General features: G+C 33.1%; 1 protein-coding gene across 1 annotated transcript; it reads right to left on the minus strand.

The window, feature by feature from the left end:
* Positions 1 to 583: 583 nt before the first annotated feature.
* LOC118605228 (serine protease inhibitor Kazal-type 12-like) lies at positions 584 to 7,548 on the minus strand. The gene is given in 5 exon segments (XM_036224515.1): positions 584 to 629; positions 877 to 1,001; positions 5,853 to 5,878; positions 7,391 to 7,451; positions 7,453 to 7,548. Coding segments are annotated over 5 exon segments (354 nt in total).
* Positions 7,549 to 17,391: the final 9,843 nt, after the last annotated feature.

Below are 17,391 nucleotides of genomic sequence, written 5' to 3' on the forward strand. Positions count from 1 at the left end.
AGTAAACTATAAAACCAGAGACAACTAGTCTAAGGGTTTCAGCTGTCCCACAATCTATTAAGCTGCCCTGATGACTGATGACTGAAATGACCAATATTTTGCCTCACTTGTTACTTATTTCTTGTCTCATCATGGAAAATGAAAAGCTCTAAAACAAACCCAATGTATTTCTTAAGGCAAAACACTTCGCAAATATGCCATGTGCTAAAGAATATTAATTTGTGTTAGATAATGTATGTTTTCTTAGATGGAGCTTTATCATTCTTGATGTCATCTTCATAAACTGCGAAGAGTTGAAGAATTCTGGATGTGATAAATATGGTAATATTCTATGCTCTGTTTTTCGTTTTTTATTTTTCAGATCATTTCTTTGGTAGTTGTTCTAACTAAATCAAGGTTTCTCCATCATTGCCTAAAAAGAACATCGGTGTAGAAATTCTGCCAAGACAACTTTGTTGATTCAACTTTCTTTTATGCTTAATGACTGGTGGGAAATACATTGCAATGGAGACTGGGTATCAGGGAATAAATTTGAAGCAAAAAGCAAACCGAAGGCACTTCCAGCATTGCAGCATCAGAGGAATCAACATTTCCCATTATGTTTAAAACCAAGTTTTCCATTTCTTTCCCTGAAATAAAGAAGACAGTACTCAGAACAAATTGCAATGGAAATGGTTTAAGCCCAGGCTGGACAAACCGAGAAAGTGTCCCTACAGTTTCTAGGTCTGTTTGGGGATCATAATATTGTCTTATTTTAAATAAGAATTATATGTAAAATACTTAGCTTAGTAGAAGCTTAATAAATAATTTCCCTAACTCATACCCCATTGACCCAAACTAAGGGTGCTATTCCAGCATGTGCTTCTGTGTGCTTACATAGCTGCTTTGCAGAATTCACAGAGATTGTCGTAAGTTTGCCCATCAGTACCACACACTGGTTTTTGGATCTTGGGACAAGGTTTTCCATTTGTAGCTGTTTTCTCATAGTTGCTGCAAAGAGCCTGGGATTTAAAAGAAGTTCTTTTTTTTTATTTCACGAACAATAGCATTGACATCATTAGCTCTCTCAAGGGATAAAAAAAATATGCTAAACTTATGCTTAGAAATTATTTTAGAAAACTCGTATTTTATTATTACAATTAAAATGTATGTCAAAAGTAAGAAAGAAAACCACACATAGTCCTAGTACCCAGAGACATCCTATGTTAGCATTTGTTATTTTTCCTTTTATCTCTTCTCTAAGCATTTTATTTTCACATGTATCATATTAAAAAGAGCCACATTCTATATGTTTCAATTTTTTTCATCATTCACCTTTTCAATACCATTATGCATATTCAGAAAAGAGTTGATTTTATGATATCATACTCCATCATAAAGATGTGAAATGATTTATTTTATTAATACCCTATTATATTTTCATTTTTAAATATTTTATATATAAAATACTTGTACACATTCTACTTTTATGTATAAAATTACATACATATAAAATACTTGCATACATTCTAATTATTTTTTGTAGGATAGGTTCTTATGAGAAGAATTGCTGTCTCGAAGGCTATAACTTTTAAAGCTTCTAATATTGATTCCCAAATTGCTTTATCATAAGTGTGTTTTTAAATATGACTTGTTTATCTCTATCTCAGAACTTCTAGAAGAATTCGTCTATACTCTTCTCCTATGTCACTCTACATCACAGCTAAAGCATTTTGAGATAATAAGCCATATTCAATTCACTTTTTTATCTCATTCCTAGGACAGGGCCTAGTAAAAGTCATGTGTCGAAAAATATTTGTTGAATGAATGGGGAAAGAGAAGTTAAGTAGTTTATTTAAGATCACATAGTCATTAAGTTGTGGAACCAGGATTCAGATGAGGGAGGTTTAACTCCAGTCTATTTGTTCAGCCATTACACCATTCTGATCATACTGGAACCCACTAATTTAGCCAAATTCATCCATTAACAACCTTTGAAAACACATTGCTTTTTCTCAACAGTTAGTACTCTTTTCTCTTGGGCGAGGGGGGGGGGCGGGGGACGGAATCTCTTTTATATCATTCTTAAGGTACATCTCAGGTACCATCTCATACTCTGAAATTTTTCTAGTAACCCATAGGCAAAATTGAGTTGCTCCTTTTTCCAAATACCTAAAAACTTCTTTTTATTTGTCGCCAACTTTCAATAGTGCCAACATGTTTGTTTGTTTATTTTTTGTTTTGGATGCAAATTCCTTGAGGAAAAGGTTAATAAAGTATGTTCATATATAATCATATAATCATATAGTTCTCTTCATTAATTATCTACCTACAAATCATAGAAATGATGCATGTTTATAATAAAACCTTTAGAAATACAGAGAAATACAAGAGGGATTTATTTAAATCACCCATTTCATTATCTAGAAATTTGCAGTATTAACAAGTTTGTGTATATCCTCCTTGATATTTTTTACATTTAAATATTTCAAAAAAGTTTACTCATTAGCATTTGACGAAACACTTTTTAAACATGAAATATGCTTTCAATATTTTTCTATGTCAAGTAATAATCATTCTGTTACTATCTCGAATAGTAACTCTATATTGTGCAAATTATTAAGTCATTTGTCACTAGGAAACATTTGGGTCTGTTTTTTGATAGTGCAAATAATACTGCCAGGAATATTTGTATAAATGCAATTTTGGTACATCCTCAATTCTTTCCTTAGGCTACATTTCTAGAGGTAAAATCTCTGTGTTTGACTTTGCCTTTTAAAAGATTTTGTTACAGTTATCAAGTAAAATGTCAGGGATTATTTTTTCATATTTTAATTTCCTGTAGGCTTTGAATATAATAGATGTTCAGTAAAATTTGTTGCAGATGGAATGGATAGTATAAACATTATTATAAAATTATATAATTTAATAGATAAAATTAACTAAAGTTTGTTCACAGATTTTCTTCTCAAGAATAAAGGATAAACTTTAAATACTCATCTCTTCTATCCTTTCCTTACCCTGACTTCAACCAAAGAAAATCTGCATTTATCTGATATCACAGTTACTATTGAGATTTTGCTTTTGTTTTTATTTAATCAAAAGTCATTTCTTTGAAAAGTAATAAATCCAATGTTTTAGCTTTACAGGTGGGGGACAATGAGGCTCATTTCTTTTTTAAAGACATTCTTCCAACATCTCACATGACATGGTGACAGAGTTAGAGCTAGGACTTAGATATTCCATTGTGCTGTGATTTTCTGATTTAACATGATTTATTTTCTCCCATTTCTCTGATTAGTTTCCTTATTAATTCCCTTTTGTGTGATTCCATAAATAAATAAATTTTATCTCTTTACTCCACAAACATTAACTGCCTACTTTGTACCAATAACTTGAATTTCCAAGGTAGTGTAATCGACTTTGTAATTAAAATCTTAAAACTGAATTTTTTGTCAAGAAAGTAGCTATTGCTTAAAAAGAGACTGAAGAAACCAAGGTGATCTTAGATTAAATGTTATACCAGAATATGATATTCCTGGGACAACTGGTAAAATTTAAACAAGATAATAGATTAATTAATAATTATGTATCAGTGTCAATTTCCTGATTTTGATGATTGCGCTAAAGTTATGTAAAATGTCAACGTTTGTAAAAGCTGAGTAAAAGATACATGGTATTTCTTTAGACTACTTTCACCATCTTTTTTTAAGTCTAATTATTCCAAAATGAAAAGATTTTTTAAAATCCCTTTAAAAATAAAATACAAAAATCAATTTAGACCTCTCCATGAACATATCTTAAACTAAGATTTTAGGTCCCATGTATAGATTATAAAGGCACATCTCAAATTTTTTTGTAGTGAGCTAATTTTCAGAAAGTATAGATAATATTATATTTCGCATTTGATGATTTTCTTATATATTCATTCTCTAACGTTGATCAATCTTTCATTCATTCAAAAATTCATCTATTCAGCCACCAATCCCTCCCTTCCTCCCTTCCTCCGTCCATCCATCCTTCCATTAGGTGAGGTATTTTTTGAATTAATGTCATGATTAAAGCAATAGAATTCAAAAAAGAGAGAAAACACTTTCTCTGACCTTGAAGAGCTCACATTCTAAGAGAGAAGACTGTGAAGGGTAACAAAATATAATAAATAATGAATTAAGTGTATTAATAAAATCCAATAAAGTCAGATGAGAAAGCAATATATCATTGATGGGGATTATACAGTAGAAGTGATTTTGCTGTTAGGAGTTTTCCACAGATGTAAGGCACATGAGAGGAGGAGGAAGGGTACATCCAAATGAATGAATGAGCACCCTTTAAATGGTGCAGACAGTGGCTGGCAATTGTCTTTCAGAATGAAATTGCAGCATTAGCAAAAGCACATGAGTGGTCCTGGCATGCTAGGAACTGTAGTGTGGCAAAGCATTGGGTCATAGGTGAGTAGAGAACAAATGAGGCTGAACAAAGAGATTGCCAACAGATTGGAAAGAAATTTGAATGCCAGGCTAAAGGATTTGGATATTATCTCTTTAGCAGGTGAAAATTATCTGTAATTTTGGAGTAAGAGAGTCATGTGAAGAATATTAAAATGTTAGAAAGAATTATTTTTGATATCAAGTGTGGAGGATATTTGTTGAATGAATTAATTTTTAAAAAGTACTGGAGTTGTTTCTCTTTATATCTCTTTACAACATATTTGATATTCAGTTTAAAAATTGAATATTAAGCAATTTGATATTCAATTAGAAAATAAAATTATAAATACAATTGCTATTAAGATTTAATCATAAAATATAATTTAATAATAGTTAATTTTTATTTAGTATTTACTATGCAATAAACACTTCTATCAATGGTACATAAATTAACTCTCAGAATTTTAAGTAAGTTATATTATTAGGTAAATTTCATTGATAAAGAAACTAAAACACAGAAAGGTAAAATAAGTTACCTCAAATCAAACATTTACTGAATAATAAAGCTTGAATATGAACCCAAATATTCTTTCTTAAAGCCCATATTTCAAAAAATAAGTTATATTACCTCACTATGTATTTTTATATTTAAAGGTATACAGCTATTTTTTTTTAAAGAATGTAGACCCTATTTACTAATCATCCTCTCGAAATATAACTTCTGTAATTACTAATTTTCAACCTAAGGAACTGAGGGACTCACGAGCTGTGAGTGTCTTGAATACTTTCTCTGTAAACCTGACTTTTTAGTAAAATTTAGAACTGTGATTCTTAGGTTTTAATGTGCACCAAAATGTCAGAGCATTTCTTTAAATGTAGATTTCTAGGCCTCGACATCCCTAGAGATCAATTGATAAGTCTAATAGATTTGTGTAGGAAGCAGAAATATGTATCTTATGAAGCATTCGTAGTGACTTATGAACAAAACACTCAGATCTAGAGCTCCCATACGTTCTGAATTGCCTAGGGTACTCTCAGTTTATGGTTGTCTTCTCATTATAATTGATATAAGTACTACTTTCACTCTCAAAATTATCTTGATTTGGAAAATAAATGATATTCACCCCATGCTTTCATAAGCATTGTACTGTTTTCAAGGTTTTAACTGCACATAAATTCCATATTATGGAAATGTGTTATCTAATTTTTTAAAAAATGGGATGTAATTTCCAAGTTTTTTTTAAAAAAAGGACTGTTAAGAAAAATATATCTGTACTAATGATGACACTTTGTCTAGATCAGTGTGTCATGCTATCATTCTACCTTCTTATTCGACCAACCAATGGACTCAGATCTTAATGAAATAGCCAAAGTACTTCCCAGCATATCATTGTTCTAGGACAAGCTCTTGTAATAGAAAAAGGCCCATGAGGGAGAAGCACGTACGTGAGGGCCTCCTTGGCTCACAGCCTCTGTAATAAGAAAACAGATAGGTATAAATAACAACAATTCAGGGATAATTCAGAAGTTTACTTTTAAAATTATTCTTAGAGATCTTCCATTACAACTGTCTTGCTTTATGGATGAAGAACAGAGGTTCAGAGAAGGGAAGAAAACTGGCCCAGGACTCTTAGCTTGTTAACTGCACACCTGAGCTAGAGGACAAGTTACAAACACCCAGTACAAATCTCGCTTTCCTACATTTGCTATTTATAATTTATGTGCCTTTTATCCAATATGTTGTTTACTTTTTTAAAGTTTATCTTAAAACTAGGCTATACCTGAAGAAAAGAAGGCAAATTCTGGATCTATTTTTTGTCAAAGAGGCGCATATCAAGAAAAAAGTTGAAATTCCAAAATCTAAAGCTATTTGCTTAAAGGATAATAAAGACAACTAGTGAACAAGGTGCTAAAATAATAATATAATATAAAATAATTTTGAGAGCATTTGAAAAAAATCATGTGATTTATCACCATTCCCACTAACACTATCTACCACCTACCTGTAAGGTTTTCTATTTTAAGCACTATATTAAATCTAGTATTTCCATTTTTAAGATAAGAAAACTGAGCTCTAGGCTAACTTGTCTAAGATCATACACCTTGTAAATGGCAGAGCCAGGAATCAAACCCAAGTCTCTTAGATTCTAAAGCCAAAATATTTAAGCATAATCTTTTAATGAAAGAAATCTTTTAATGAAATCTTAGAGAATGAGGTTCACACTCTATTTCCACATGATGAAACAAAAGCCCAAGGAAGGAGGAAATATTATTAAAGATAATATTAAAGAAAAGATAGTAGCAGAATAAAGATTAGAGACCAAATCTTAAAATCTTAGCCCTGGGTTCTTTCTACTTTATCTATTATTTATCATCTATCATCTATCTATCTATCTATCTATCTATCTATCTATCTATCTATCTATTAAATTATCTCTTTATTCTCCTTACCTAGAAGGTAAGTAAGATTGACTCAGCCTTCAGGAAAATAAAAATATCTCAGAAAAAATATGGCAATTGAAGTTCTTTAGATAAGAATTTCTTGAATGTGACTTTAAATGAGAATTTCAAATTTCAATATAAATTGTTTTCTTGAAAAATGAAGCTTATTTGTAAGCTTATACTTTTAATTGTGGTCTACTGAAAGAAACACAATTGATCTGGAACTTCTAGATTAGCTACTTGGGGTCCATGTGACCTAGAACAAGCCCTTTCAGCCTATAAGATACAACATCATTTTTGCAATTGGATAAAACTATCCCTTATATACTATTATAGTATACAAGGTAGCTAATTTGCAGGTAAAAGTTTCTTCTAAATTAAAAGCGTGATGGGTAGTCACCATAAGTATCCTTATTTTCCTCATCATAATCATCATTATCATCATCATCATCATCATTATCATTATGAACAACATCACATCATGACTTCTAACATTGACCAGTCTGGTCCAGAATTCTATTTCATACATATATAGTACTCACCAGCAAAGAGGAGCAAATAGGCCATACTAATTAAAAGCATAAGGCTGCCTGATGGCTTCATGGTCAGTGAGGTCTGCGAGGCCTGTAGGGAATGCGTTAACAGGATTCGCCACTGTGGATGTTCTACAGGCCGTATTTATAAGTGGATCTATATGCATGCATCTAAGTACCTATAAATTTGGAAGCTATCCAACTTCTCCACCCTGCTTGTGTAATCTATTTCTCCAGCGATTAGAGACACCAGAAACCAAAGAAGCTTATTTCACGTCTTTTCCAAACAGTCAGGAACAATGGTCAAACACGATGTTTAGGCAGAATGAAATGAATTACATGTAACACACCCAATATTTGTTTTCATCAGCATACAATGACAATTGCAATCAAGTCATTTTTTTACAATTAGCAGATTTTGGATCTGCCCCCAGCAGAGCCTTGGGGCCAGAAATATTTCGTCTGGCAATAACCTGTAGGACAGTCTGTATAATTTGTGTGTAATATGAATACTGTTTGGTGTCACAGGAAAATAAAAATGCTGATGTGAGCATTTTCAAGGTGAAGAATTTATTAGACAGACTAAGAGCATACTCCTGATGGTCACTGAATTAAAAACTCTAGATATTCAAGGTGAACGTGAATGGGGAGAACAGTTTTCTTCAACCATTTGCTTTTAGGCAGCACATGCATGATGTTCCTATGTAATATTTTTATTTGAACAAGTATTTGACAGGTGGATTTTAGTCATTGTGCACAAGTGCCATCCACACATGCTTTCTTTCTTTCTTTTTTTTTTTTTTCTCAAATATACCATGCTCTTATAGTTTCCTCTGCCTAGAAAACTCCTGGTCAAGAAAATTAAAGAAGTTCCTTCTTTCTAGAAATAGAATTTCAAATATTACCTGCTCAGTGAAGATTTCCCTGACAATTCAAAATATAATCTCCCCAAATCAGATCAATACGCTTGATTGTTTTCATTACTTTATGATATCTAAAATTATCTTTCTTATTTAATTATTTACTTGCATATTTTCCCACCACCGAATAAATACATATACACATACAATCATACACACAAATGCACATACCGAGAGCCTACAGCCTAGGATATGAGCTCATAAATCTTTTTCACCACTGTGTCTCCATTGAAGCACATAGGCATCATTCTGATTTTACAAATGCTAACTAATAAAAATTCCTTCTTCCTTCAAAAAATCATAATTGAGCTTCAATTATTCTAAATATTACTAGATGTGGAAAATGTAGCGACAACAAAGACAGATTCATTGGGCTTACATTCTTCATTCTTTTCTCAAACACTTGTTGGGCGGAACCTACTGATTTAGGAACTTTATTAGATTCTGGAAATTTGAAGATGAGTAAGAGAAGCTCACAGGCTAATGGAGAAGAAAACAATGTGATTAAAGTTATACACAAATAAGCAGGGGAGCACTGAGGAGAGCGTGTTTATTTGAGTAGGGTGGAGGAATGGCGAGAGGAGATGGTCATGACTAGGCTTCACCAAGGATCTGATTCTTGGAGTTATTAGAAAGTTGGAGGCACATAAGTAAGATCCAGCATTCCAAAAATAAGAAAAATATGGAAAAATAAAACAAATAAAAACTAATTTATATTTCGAGAAGTGAGAGTAATGATTAGAATCCAATGCAAAGACAAGCCTTAAGATAAAAGATATTTATAGGCTAAGCTAAGGGTCGTCATATTTTTTGTACTTTGGGTCCATTAAGATGTTTGGGTCTACAGGTTTAAAGTTTTCATCAAATTTAGAAACTTTATAACAATCATTTCTTCAAAAATAATTTTTTAACTTTTCTCATTACTCTTCTCCCAAGCTACATGAAGTTTTCTCACATCCTACTGATGGTCTTTTCAGGAAATAAACTGGTACCATCATAGGGCTCACCTCATTTCTTTCTTGCCTCAAGGATCAGAGTCCTGTGATTGACTCTGATGTATGAAAATCATTTTTTTCATATGTTTTCCCTAGTTTGTTAGCTACTTCAGATGAGAGGGCATATCCAGTACCTCTTACTTCATCTTGGCTGAAACTGAAATTCCGTATTCAATTTACAATTTATCTTATTTTTATGCTAAGAGTAATGAGATTCATTCATTCATTCATTCATTCATTTATTGCTTTATGCTAAAAGTAATGAGATTTATATGCAGGAGTCATATGATTAAAAATAGTTAAGAAGATCATTGCTTCTACTTTATGGATAATGAATTAAGGGGTAATAAGGGTTGTAAAGCAGTAGAATCTATTGAGATCTTCTTTCCTCAGCCAAGATGTTAAATGTTCATTCCCACAATTTGTTCTCTCTAATTCATTGTATCTCATGAGTATCACCTGTTCTCTAGTCCTATCTTTTTCGCTTGTGATGCTGTTTCAAAAAATATCTTTCATTGTTTACACAAAGCAATTCTTCCAATATTTAAAGACCTGATTTGTTCAAGGTAGGGCAATGCTCCTGATGTATAATTTTGCAAGACCTTGCGACTGATCAGGGATGCCACTCCATTGGTTTTCTAAAACCAAGACAGGTAGATAATTGGTTAAATTAGATACAAGGTTAAATCTTCATTTGTGGCAGAGGAAATAAACATAGGCTTTAGCACGAGTAGACCTGGTTCCCCATACTGGCTAGCTGTAAGGCTTCTAGATCATTTTGAAAATCTAATCCTATATAATTATTATCATATTTACTCATAAGCTTTCTGCTTTCCAGAAACAATTTGCTTTAAATCTATATCATACAGTTCTGAAAACAGACATTAAAAAATAAAAGTTTGAGGAAGAAAATATGTTAATTATAAGGACTAATAGTTACTATGCTTAGACATTAAGATTGAAGTAAAACTTCTAGAAGATCAGGAAAAAAAATTAAATATATTAAATAAATATGGATGATTTTAATGAAAAAAAAAGAATATAACTGATGCCTGGTAGTACATTCGTTAATATTTTAAAATACTGAAGTATGTCACATATACAGTAAAGCACAGAAAACGGCAAACACACACATGCTCACCACTCATATTTACTAGAAATTAATATTCCTTCAAAGATTTTATTGTTTTAATTAAATTATTTTTAATTAAAGGAAACATGGGGCATAAAAATGTTTGAAGTTGTTAGTCAACACAATATCGAATGAGAAGAACTGAGCTGGAAGACTGACTCCACTTGAATCAAGATCATAGTTAAAACAGCACAGCGTTGGCAAAAGAATAGACAAATAGATCAGTGAAACAGAAATTGCACACATAGATGTACTAAAGTGTTCTTTGACAAAGAAGAAAAGGCATTTCAATGGAGAAAGTCCAGTCTTTTCAATAAAAGGTACTGGAATGACTGGACATCCACGTGCAAACAAATGAACAAATAAATAAATGTAGACATGTAACTTTACATCTTTTACAAAAATTAACTTAAATGGATGGTAGACCTAATTTTAAAATGCGAAACTCCTAGGAGATAACATAAGAAAAAAAATGTAGATGACCATGAGTTTGGTGATAACTTTTTGAAATTCAACACCAAGGCATAATCTATATAACAGAAAGAATTGATAAATTGCACGTCATTAAAATTTAAAATTTCTGCTCTGAAAAAGAGATCTGTGCAGAAAATGAGAAGGTAAGCTGCTGACTGGCAGCAAATATTTGCCAAAGACATGTATGACAAAGGACTATCAAACAAAATATACAAAAAAAAAAAACCTTTAAAACTTAACAGTAAGAAAATGAACAACTCAATTTAAAAATGGGAAAAAGATCTGAACTTCTATCTCACCAAAGAAGATAAACAGAAAGTAAATAAACATATGAAAAGAGTCTCAACATCTTATATCCCTAGGGAATTGCAAATTAAAACAATGAGATATCACTACAGACTTATTAGAATGACTAAACTCCAAAGTCCTGAATATACCAAATGCTGACAAAGGTGTGGAGCAATCACCAAGAGACAAGGAGGAAAATTAAATGCATATTTTCAAGTGAAAGAAGTCAATCTGATAAGGCTACTGCAATATTGCCACTTTAATCTATATTTGCTCTTTATTTATGGTTCTGAGCTCAGAGCTCTAAAACCCTTGAAATTTTCTGTTTTCAGTATGAAAATGGTATCTTTTGTCATGAGATGGCTTGTGGAAAGCCCCCAAGCATGAGGGCTGGTTGCCAGAGGAGCCGACTATGTGATAAAAGGGTAGGAAATTTTAGTCCCACCCTCCCGAATCCAAGAAAGGGAAGGGGGTTTGGAGGTGACTCAATAGCCAATGGCTAATGATTTTATTAACCTCAATTATTCCTATATAATGAAGCCTCCATAAAAATCCAAAAGGATGGGGTTTGAAGAGTTTCTGAGTTAGTGAACATGTGTTGATTTGGGTAGAGTAGTGCCTCTGGAGAGGGCAAGAATGCTCTGTGTTTTTCCTACCTACTTTGCCCTATGCATCTCTTCCATCTTGCTGTTCCTGGGTAATATTCTTTTATAGTAAACCAATAACCTAGTGAGTGAAATGTTTCTCTGAGCTCCATGAGCCACTCTAACAAATTAATCAAACCCAGAAAAGATGTCCTGGAAATCTGGGCTCTATAAGCAGTGGCCAGAAGCACAGGTGACAATATATACTTGCAACTGGCGTCTGAAGTGGGGAGTGAGGGGGCGGTGTTGAAGGGCTGAATCCTTAACCTGAGGGATCTGACACTATCTCCAGGTAAGCAGTGTCGGAACTGAGTTGAATTATAGGACACCCAGCTGGTGTCAAAGAATTACTTGGTGGTATGGGAGAAATCCCCCTCGCATGTTGAAATTGGAATCTCGGAACTTTAAAGAGCTATATACTGTATGATTTCAACCAAGTGACAATCTAAAAGAGGAAAAACTATAGAGACAGTACAAAGTTCAGTGATTGTCACATGGTCAAGGCGAGAAAGAGATGAATAAGTAGAGCACAAGGGATTTTAAAGGCCATGAAACTACTCTGTACCATACTATAATAGTGGATACATGTTGATACATCTGTCAAAATCCAGAGTGTACAACGCAACGAGTACCTATTTTAAATGATAGACTTTGGTTAGTAATAATGCGTTAATGTTGATTCTTCAATTTTAACAAATGTACCCCACTCGTGGAAGATGATGATGAGGAAGAGGGGGACAGTATTTTTAGGACTTCTCTGTATTTTTCACTCAATTTTATTATAAACTTAACAGCACTTTGAAAATAAAGTTCATTAATCTAAAAGAAGATAAGCATACCAGAAACTAATGACAAAAACAGAAGCGCTAGCTCATTCTTAACAAGGCTACTGAGTGCATTTCAGGGCTGTTTCCCTAGAAATGGTGGATATTTTTCTTTGAAACTATTATTATTGAAAACATATTTCCTTACTAGTAAATAACATGGCACTTTACAGGAGGCATAGAGATTAAATACACATATTTATTCATTTTTCCTAAAATTACATCTGTGAAGTCTTATCATGTGACATTATCGAGGCTTAGCAACTATGACTTTATCCAAAATTGCTCATAGATCCGAAACAAAGACATCTATCTAATTCCAAATCCAGTTCCTTCCAAAGGCTCAGCATCCCTGGAGAAAATAGACTGACAGACTATTAATAGCACAGATGTACCAAGAGTGACTTCTAACACAGAAAGGGTTGATGGTGAGGACAAAGTTTGCCAAGATCCCCACCAAGGAGGTGACATTTGAGCTAGAAGAAAAAGGAAATCCATGAAAGAAAAAAAAAATTATTCCCTTTGCCATCTTTTTGTTTTACTTAGTCTACTAGTCTACACATTTCTGTCAAACAGAGCATCCTTCTCAGTGTGTTTCTACAGTATCGTATTTCTCCTCTAGGCGTCGTGGTACACACTTCCTTCAAACTGGACATGTAAAGAGCTTATAAGCAAGTAGAAGTAAATTTCTTCCTAGATTCTAGGATTTGGAGAACAAAAAGCTTGGTGTCTTTAGAAAGGTGGAAATGAAATCATATGTGATGATGTGTTCATGAGTTTCTGCCAGTTTCACTTATATAAAAGAGTATAAAGATTTTTTAGTAAGTCCTAGAAATTAACCTATAATTAGTTATGACGCCTGTAGGAGGGGCTCAATCATCTTTAAATACCAAGTAGGAAAGTATTTTATGATGTCTACTTAAGTCTGTAAAACTGTTTTGAAACATTGTACATCTAATAAAATTATTACCACAATGTGAGTTAGGTTTTATTGGATGAGCAGTTTTCTGCTTAATGAGAACTTGACCACCGTGTTTATTGAGTCGAACTATTCATGAGAAAAGTAAAATAGCTCAGGTAACTGCCATCGTTGCTCTCACCTGAGACTTGTGTGATCCTCTTTCCCACTCTTGCTTCCCTTTCTCAGCAAATGATCTTACATATATATTTTTACATACTTTTCAATACTCTATTATTAACTGTAGTCATGAAGCTGTACCATAGATCTCTGGAACTTATAATTATGATCTTATAATTGAAGTTTGTACCTTTTGACCAACATCCTCCCCATTGCCCCTCCCGCTAGCTCCTGGCAACCACCATTCTTCTCTATGGTTCTGAGTTTGACTTTTTTAGATTCCACACATAAGTAAGATCACGTAGTGTTTATCTTTTTGTGTCTGGCTGACATTTAGCATTATGTTCTCTGGGTTCAGCCACGATGTCACAAATGGCAAGTTTTCCTTCTTTTCTATGGCTGAATAATATTCAATCGTATGTGTTCTTAAAGTAATTAATACATAAGGAGGCCACTAGACTGAGGTGCCTCTGATGGCTTCCATAGCTTACATAGTAAGCAAACCCAAAACTGAGCCGGAGTCAACGCACTCGAATCTGAGAAAACAAAATTTAAGAAACTCAATCACAAACAGCCAACCGAGCTTTCCCAAATAAGGCAACCACTTAAGCTATGGCCAGTCAAATAATTCTTTGTTTTTCCTCCCATGTCTTCTTTATACAGCCTTCCCCCCAGCTTCTGTTGGCACTCTTTCCATTTGGAGCTTCCTGATTTGAATAGACGTTCACTGAAATAAACTCCTGTGACTCGTAATGTGCCTCAGTTTACCTCTTAATAGCATATACTGAAATCTATTTATTTATTCATTTGTTCATTCATTCATTCATTTAATATATCAGTGGACACTTAAATTGTTTCCATATCTTGGCTATTGTGAATAATGCTGCAATGAACACGAGAGCACAGATATCTCTTTGAGATCCGTGTTTTATTCCCTTTGGATCTGCATCAAAAAGTGGGATTTCTGGACGGCATGGTAGTTCTATTTCCATAATTTTTTCTATAATGGCTATCCTAAGTTACAACCTCACGAACTGTACAAGGGCTCCCTTTTCTCCACATTCTTAATAATACTCGTTACCTTTTGAATTTTTGATAGTAGCCATCCTAATAGGTGTGAGATGATATCTTTATGATTTTGATTTGCATTTTCCTGATGGTTAATGATGTCGAGCATCTCTTTATGTACTTGTTGGTCATTTGTATACCTTCTTTGGAAAAATGTCTATTCTGTTCCTTTACCCATTTTTTAAATCAGTTTTTTGTGTGTGTGTGTGTGTTGTATGGGTTTCTTATATATTTTAAATACTAACCCCATGTCAGATACGTGGTTTACAAATATTTTCTCCCATCCCATAGGTTACTTTTTAACTGTTGAACATTTACTTTTTGCTATGCAGAAGCTTTTTAGTATGAGGTAGTCCCACTTGTTTAGTTTTGCTGTTGTTGCTTATGCTTTTGGTATCATATCTAAAAATTCATTGTCAGGGCCGATGTCAAGGAGCTTTTCTTCTAAGTTTTCTTTTAGGAGTTTTACAACTTCAAGGTTTATGTTTAAGTCTTTAATACATTTCAAGTTGTTTTTGCGTATGGTATTTGATAAAGGTCCAATTTCATTCTTTTGTACGTGGATATCCAGTTTTCGCAAACCATTTACTGACGAGACTATCCTTTCCCACTGTTTATTCCAGGCGCCTTTGTTGATTAGTTGACTATAAATGTGTGGGTTCATTTTTGGGTTTTCTAGTCTGTTCATGGGTCTGTGTGTTTGTTTATTTATTTATTTATTTGTCTGTCTTAGTACCATACTTCTTTAATTACTATAGCTTTATAATATAATTTGAAATCATATAATGTGACACATCCAGCTTTGTTTTTCTTTCTCAAAATTGTCTTAGCTATTCAGAGTCTTTTGTGGTTCCATAAGAATTTTAGAATTTTTTCTTCTATTTTTGTGGAAAATGCCATTGGGAATTTTGATAGTGATTACATTGCATCTGTAGAATAGTTTAGGTAGTCCAGACATTTTAACAATAGTAATTCTTCCAACTCACGAACAGAGGATATCTTTACATTTATTTGTATCTCCCATTTCTTTCATCAAAGTTTTCTCAAGAGGCAAAGAAGGTTATCACATAATAATAAAGGGGTTAATTCATCAAAAGGACCTAACTTAGGAGCATCTAAATATATAAAGCAAATATTAATAGAATTTTAAGGAGAAATAGACCACAATGCAATAATTATAGGGGACTTTAATATCCCACTTTCAACAATGAATAGATCATCCGGACAGAAAATCAGTAAGAAAACATTGGATTTAAACTACACTTTGGCCAGATGGACCTAACAGATGGCCCAGATGGAAGAGAACATTTTATCTAACTGCAGCAAAATACACATTTTTATCCAGCGAACCCAGCACTGTCTCCAGGATAAACCTTATGTTAGGCCACAATACCAGTCTTAACAAGCTTAATAAAACTAAAATCATTTCAAGTGTCTTTTCCAATCACAATGGTATGGAACTAGAAATTAATAACAGAAGGAAAACTGGAAAACTCACCAATATGTGGAAATTAAATAAGAAATTTCCAAAAAAACAGTGAGCTGGAAAAGGAAATCAAAAGGGAAATTAAAAAAATAATGAAACAAATGCAAATGGAAACACAATATATCAAAACTTATGGAATTTTTATTTTACGCATTCTTTTAGTATACACATCTTATCAAATCTTAAGGTTAACTATAGTGAGCTAAATTGGGCCATGCAATGTGACTCATTTCTTATTATGTTAAGTCTAAATCTTTTCAATATGAAGCAAGAGAAATCTGTTCTACTTAGTTTCCCTTAGGTCAAATTGCAGAACTGAAATGAACCAAAATTCTGTAAAGTCACAGAAACCAGCTCTGGAGGGGAAAAAAAAGGAAATTCAGAGAACAGAGAACATTTTACTAAATGCCTAGTTCAGAGTTAGTCACCCCTTTGAACCAGGCCTTCTCAGGTTAGGCCTATAAGCCCATCACAAAATTACCATAATTACTCACATATTAAAAATCGTGACAGGTACATGTCAGCCACTTTATGTATTTGCTTAAGTATTGTTGAATTATGAGTACTTCTATTTCAGATATCTCCAAATATATAGGAGGAATCCCTCCAACTCAACACTTATATCCAACTATTCCTCAAATTACTATGATTATGTGATAATAAGTTCAGGAATTTGGCATTGATGTAACCCTCTCATGTAAATCCAGACTCTGCAACTCACTGGCTGTAACATTGTGGGCAAATCGTTGATGTGTCTCTACTTCAGGCTCTTCTTTTACAAAATAAGGCTACAACTTCATAGCTATTGCTATGATGTTTATGTAAATATGATGTTTATGTGCTTATCACAGGAAACATGGGAAGTGCTCAGCAAATAGATTGGTTAACCTTATTACTAGTGAATTATTTCAGTCTTTATCTTAGTTACTATTTTCTCTGGCCTTTTTTTCCTTGTTGTTCCCTTTTTCACTTTAGAGAGAGTGTGTGCGGTGCTTATGTTTGTGTATTCTAATTCAAGAAACCTTTACACTGGCCCAGAGAAGCCCCCAGACAAACTCTCTTCGCTCAAGCCTAATCACTGACATGCCACAACATTTTTAC

The sequence above is a fragment of the Rousettus aegyptiacus genome, unplaced genomic scaffold (assembly GCF_014176215.1).
Source record: "Rousettus aegyptiacus isolate mRouAeg1 unplaced genomic scaffold, mRouAeg1.p scaffold_m13_p_7, whole genome shotgun sequence".
NCBI lineage: Eukaryota > Metazoa > Chordata > Mammalia > Chiroptera > Pteropodidae > Rousettus > Rousettus aegyptiacus.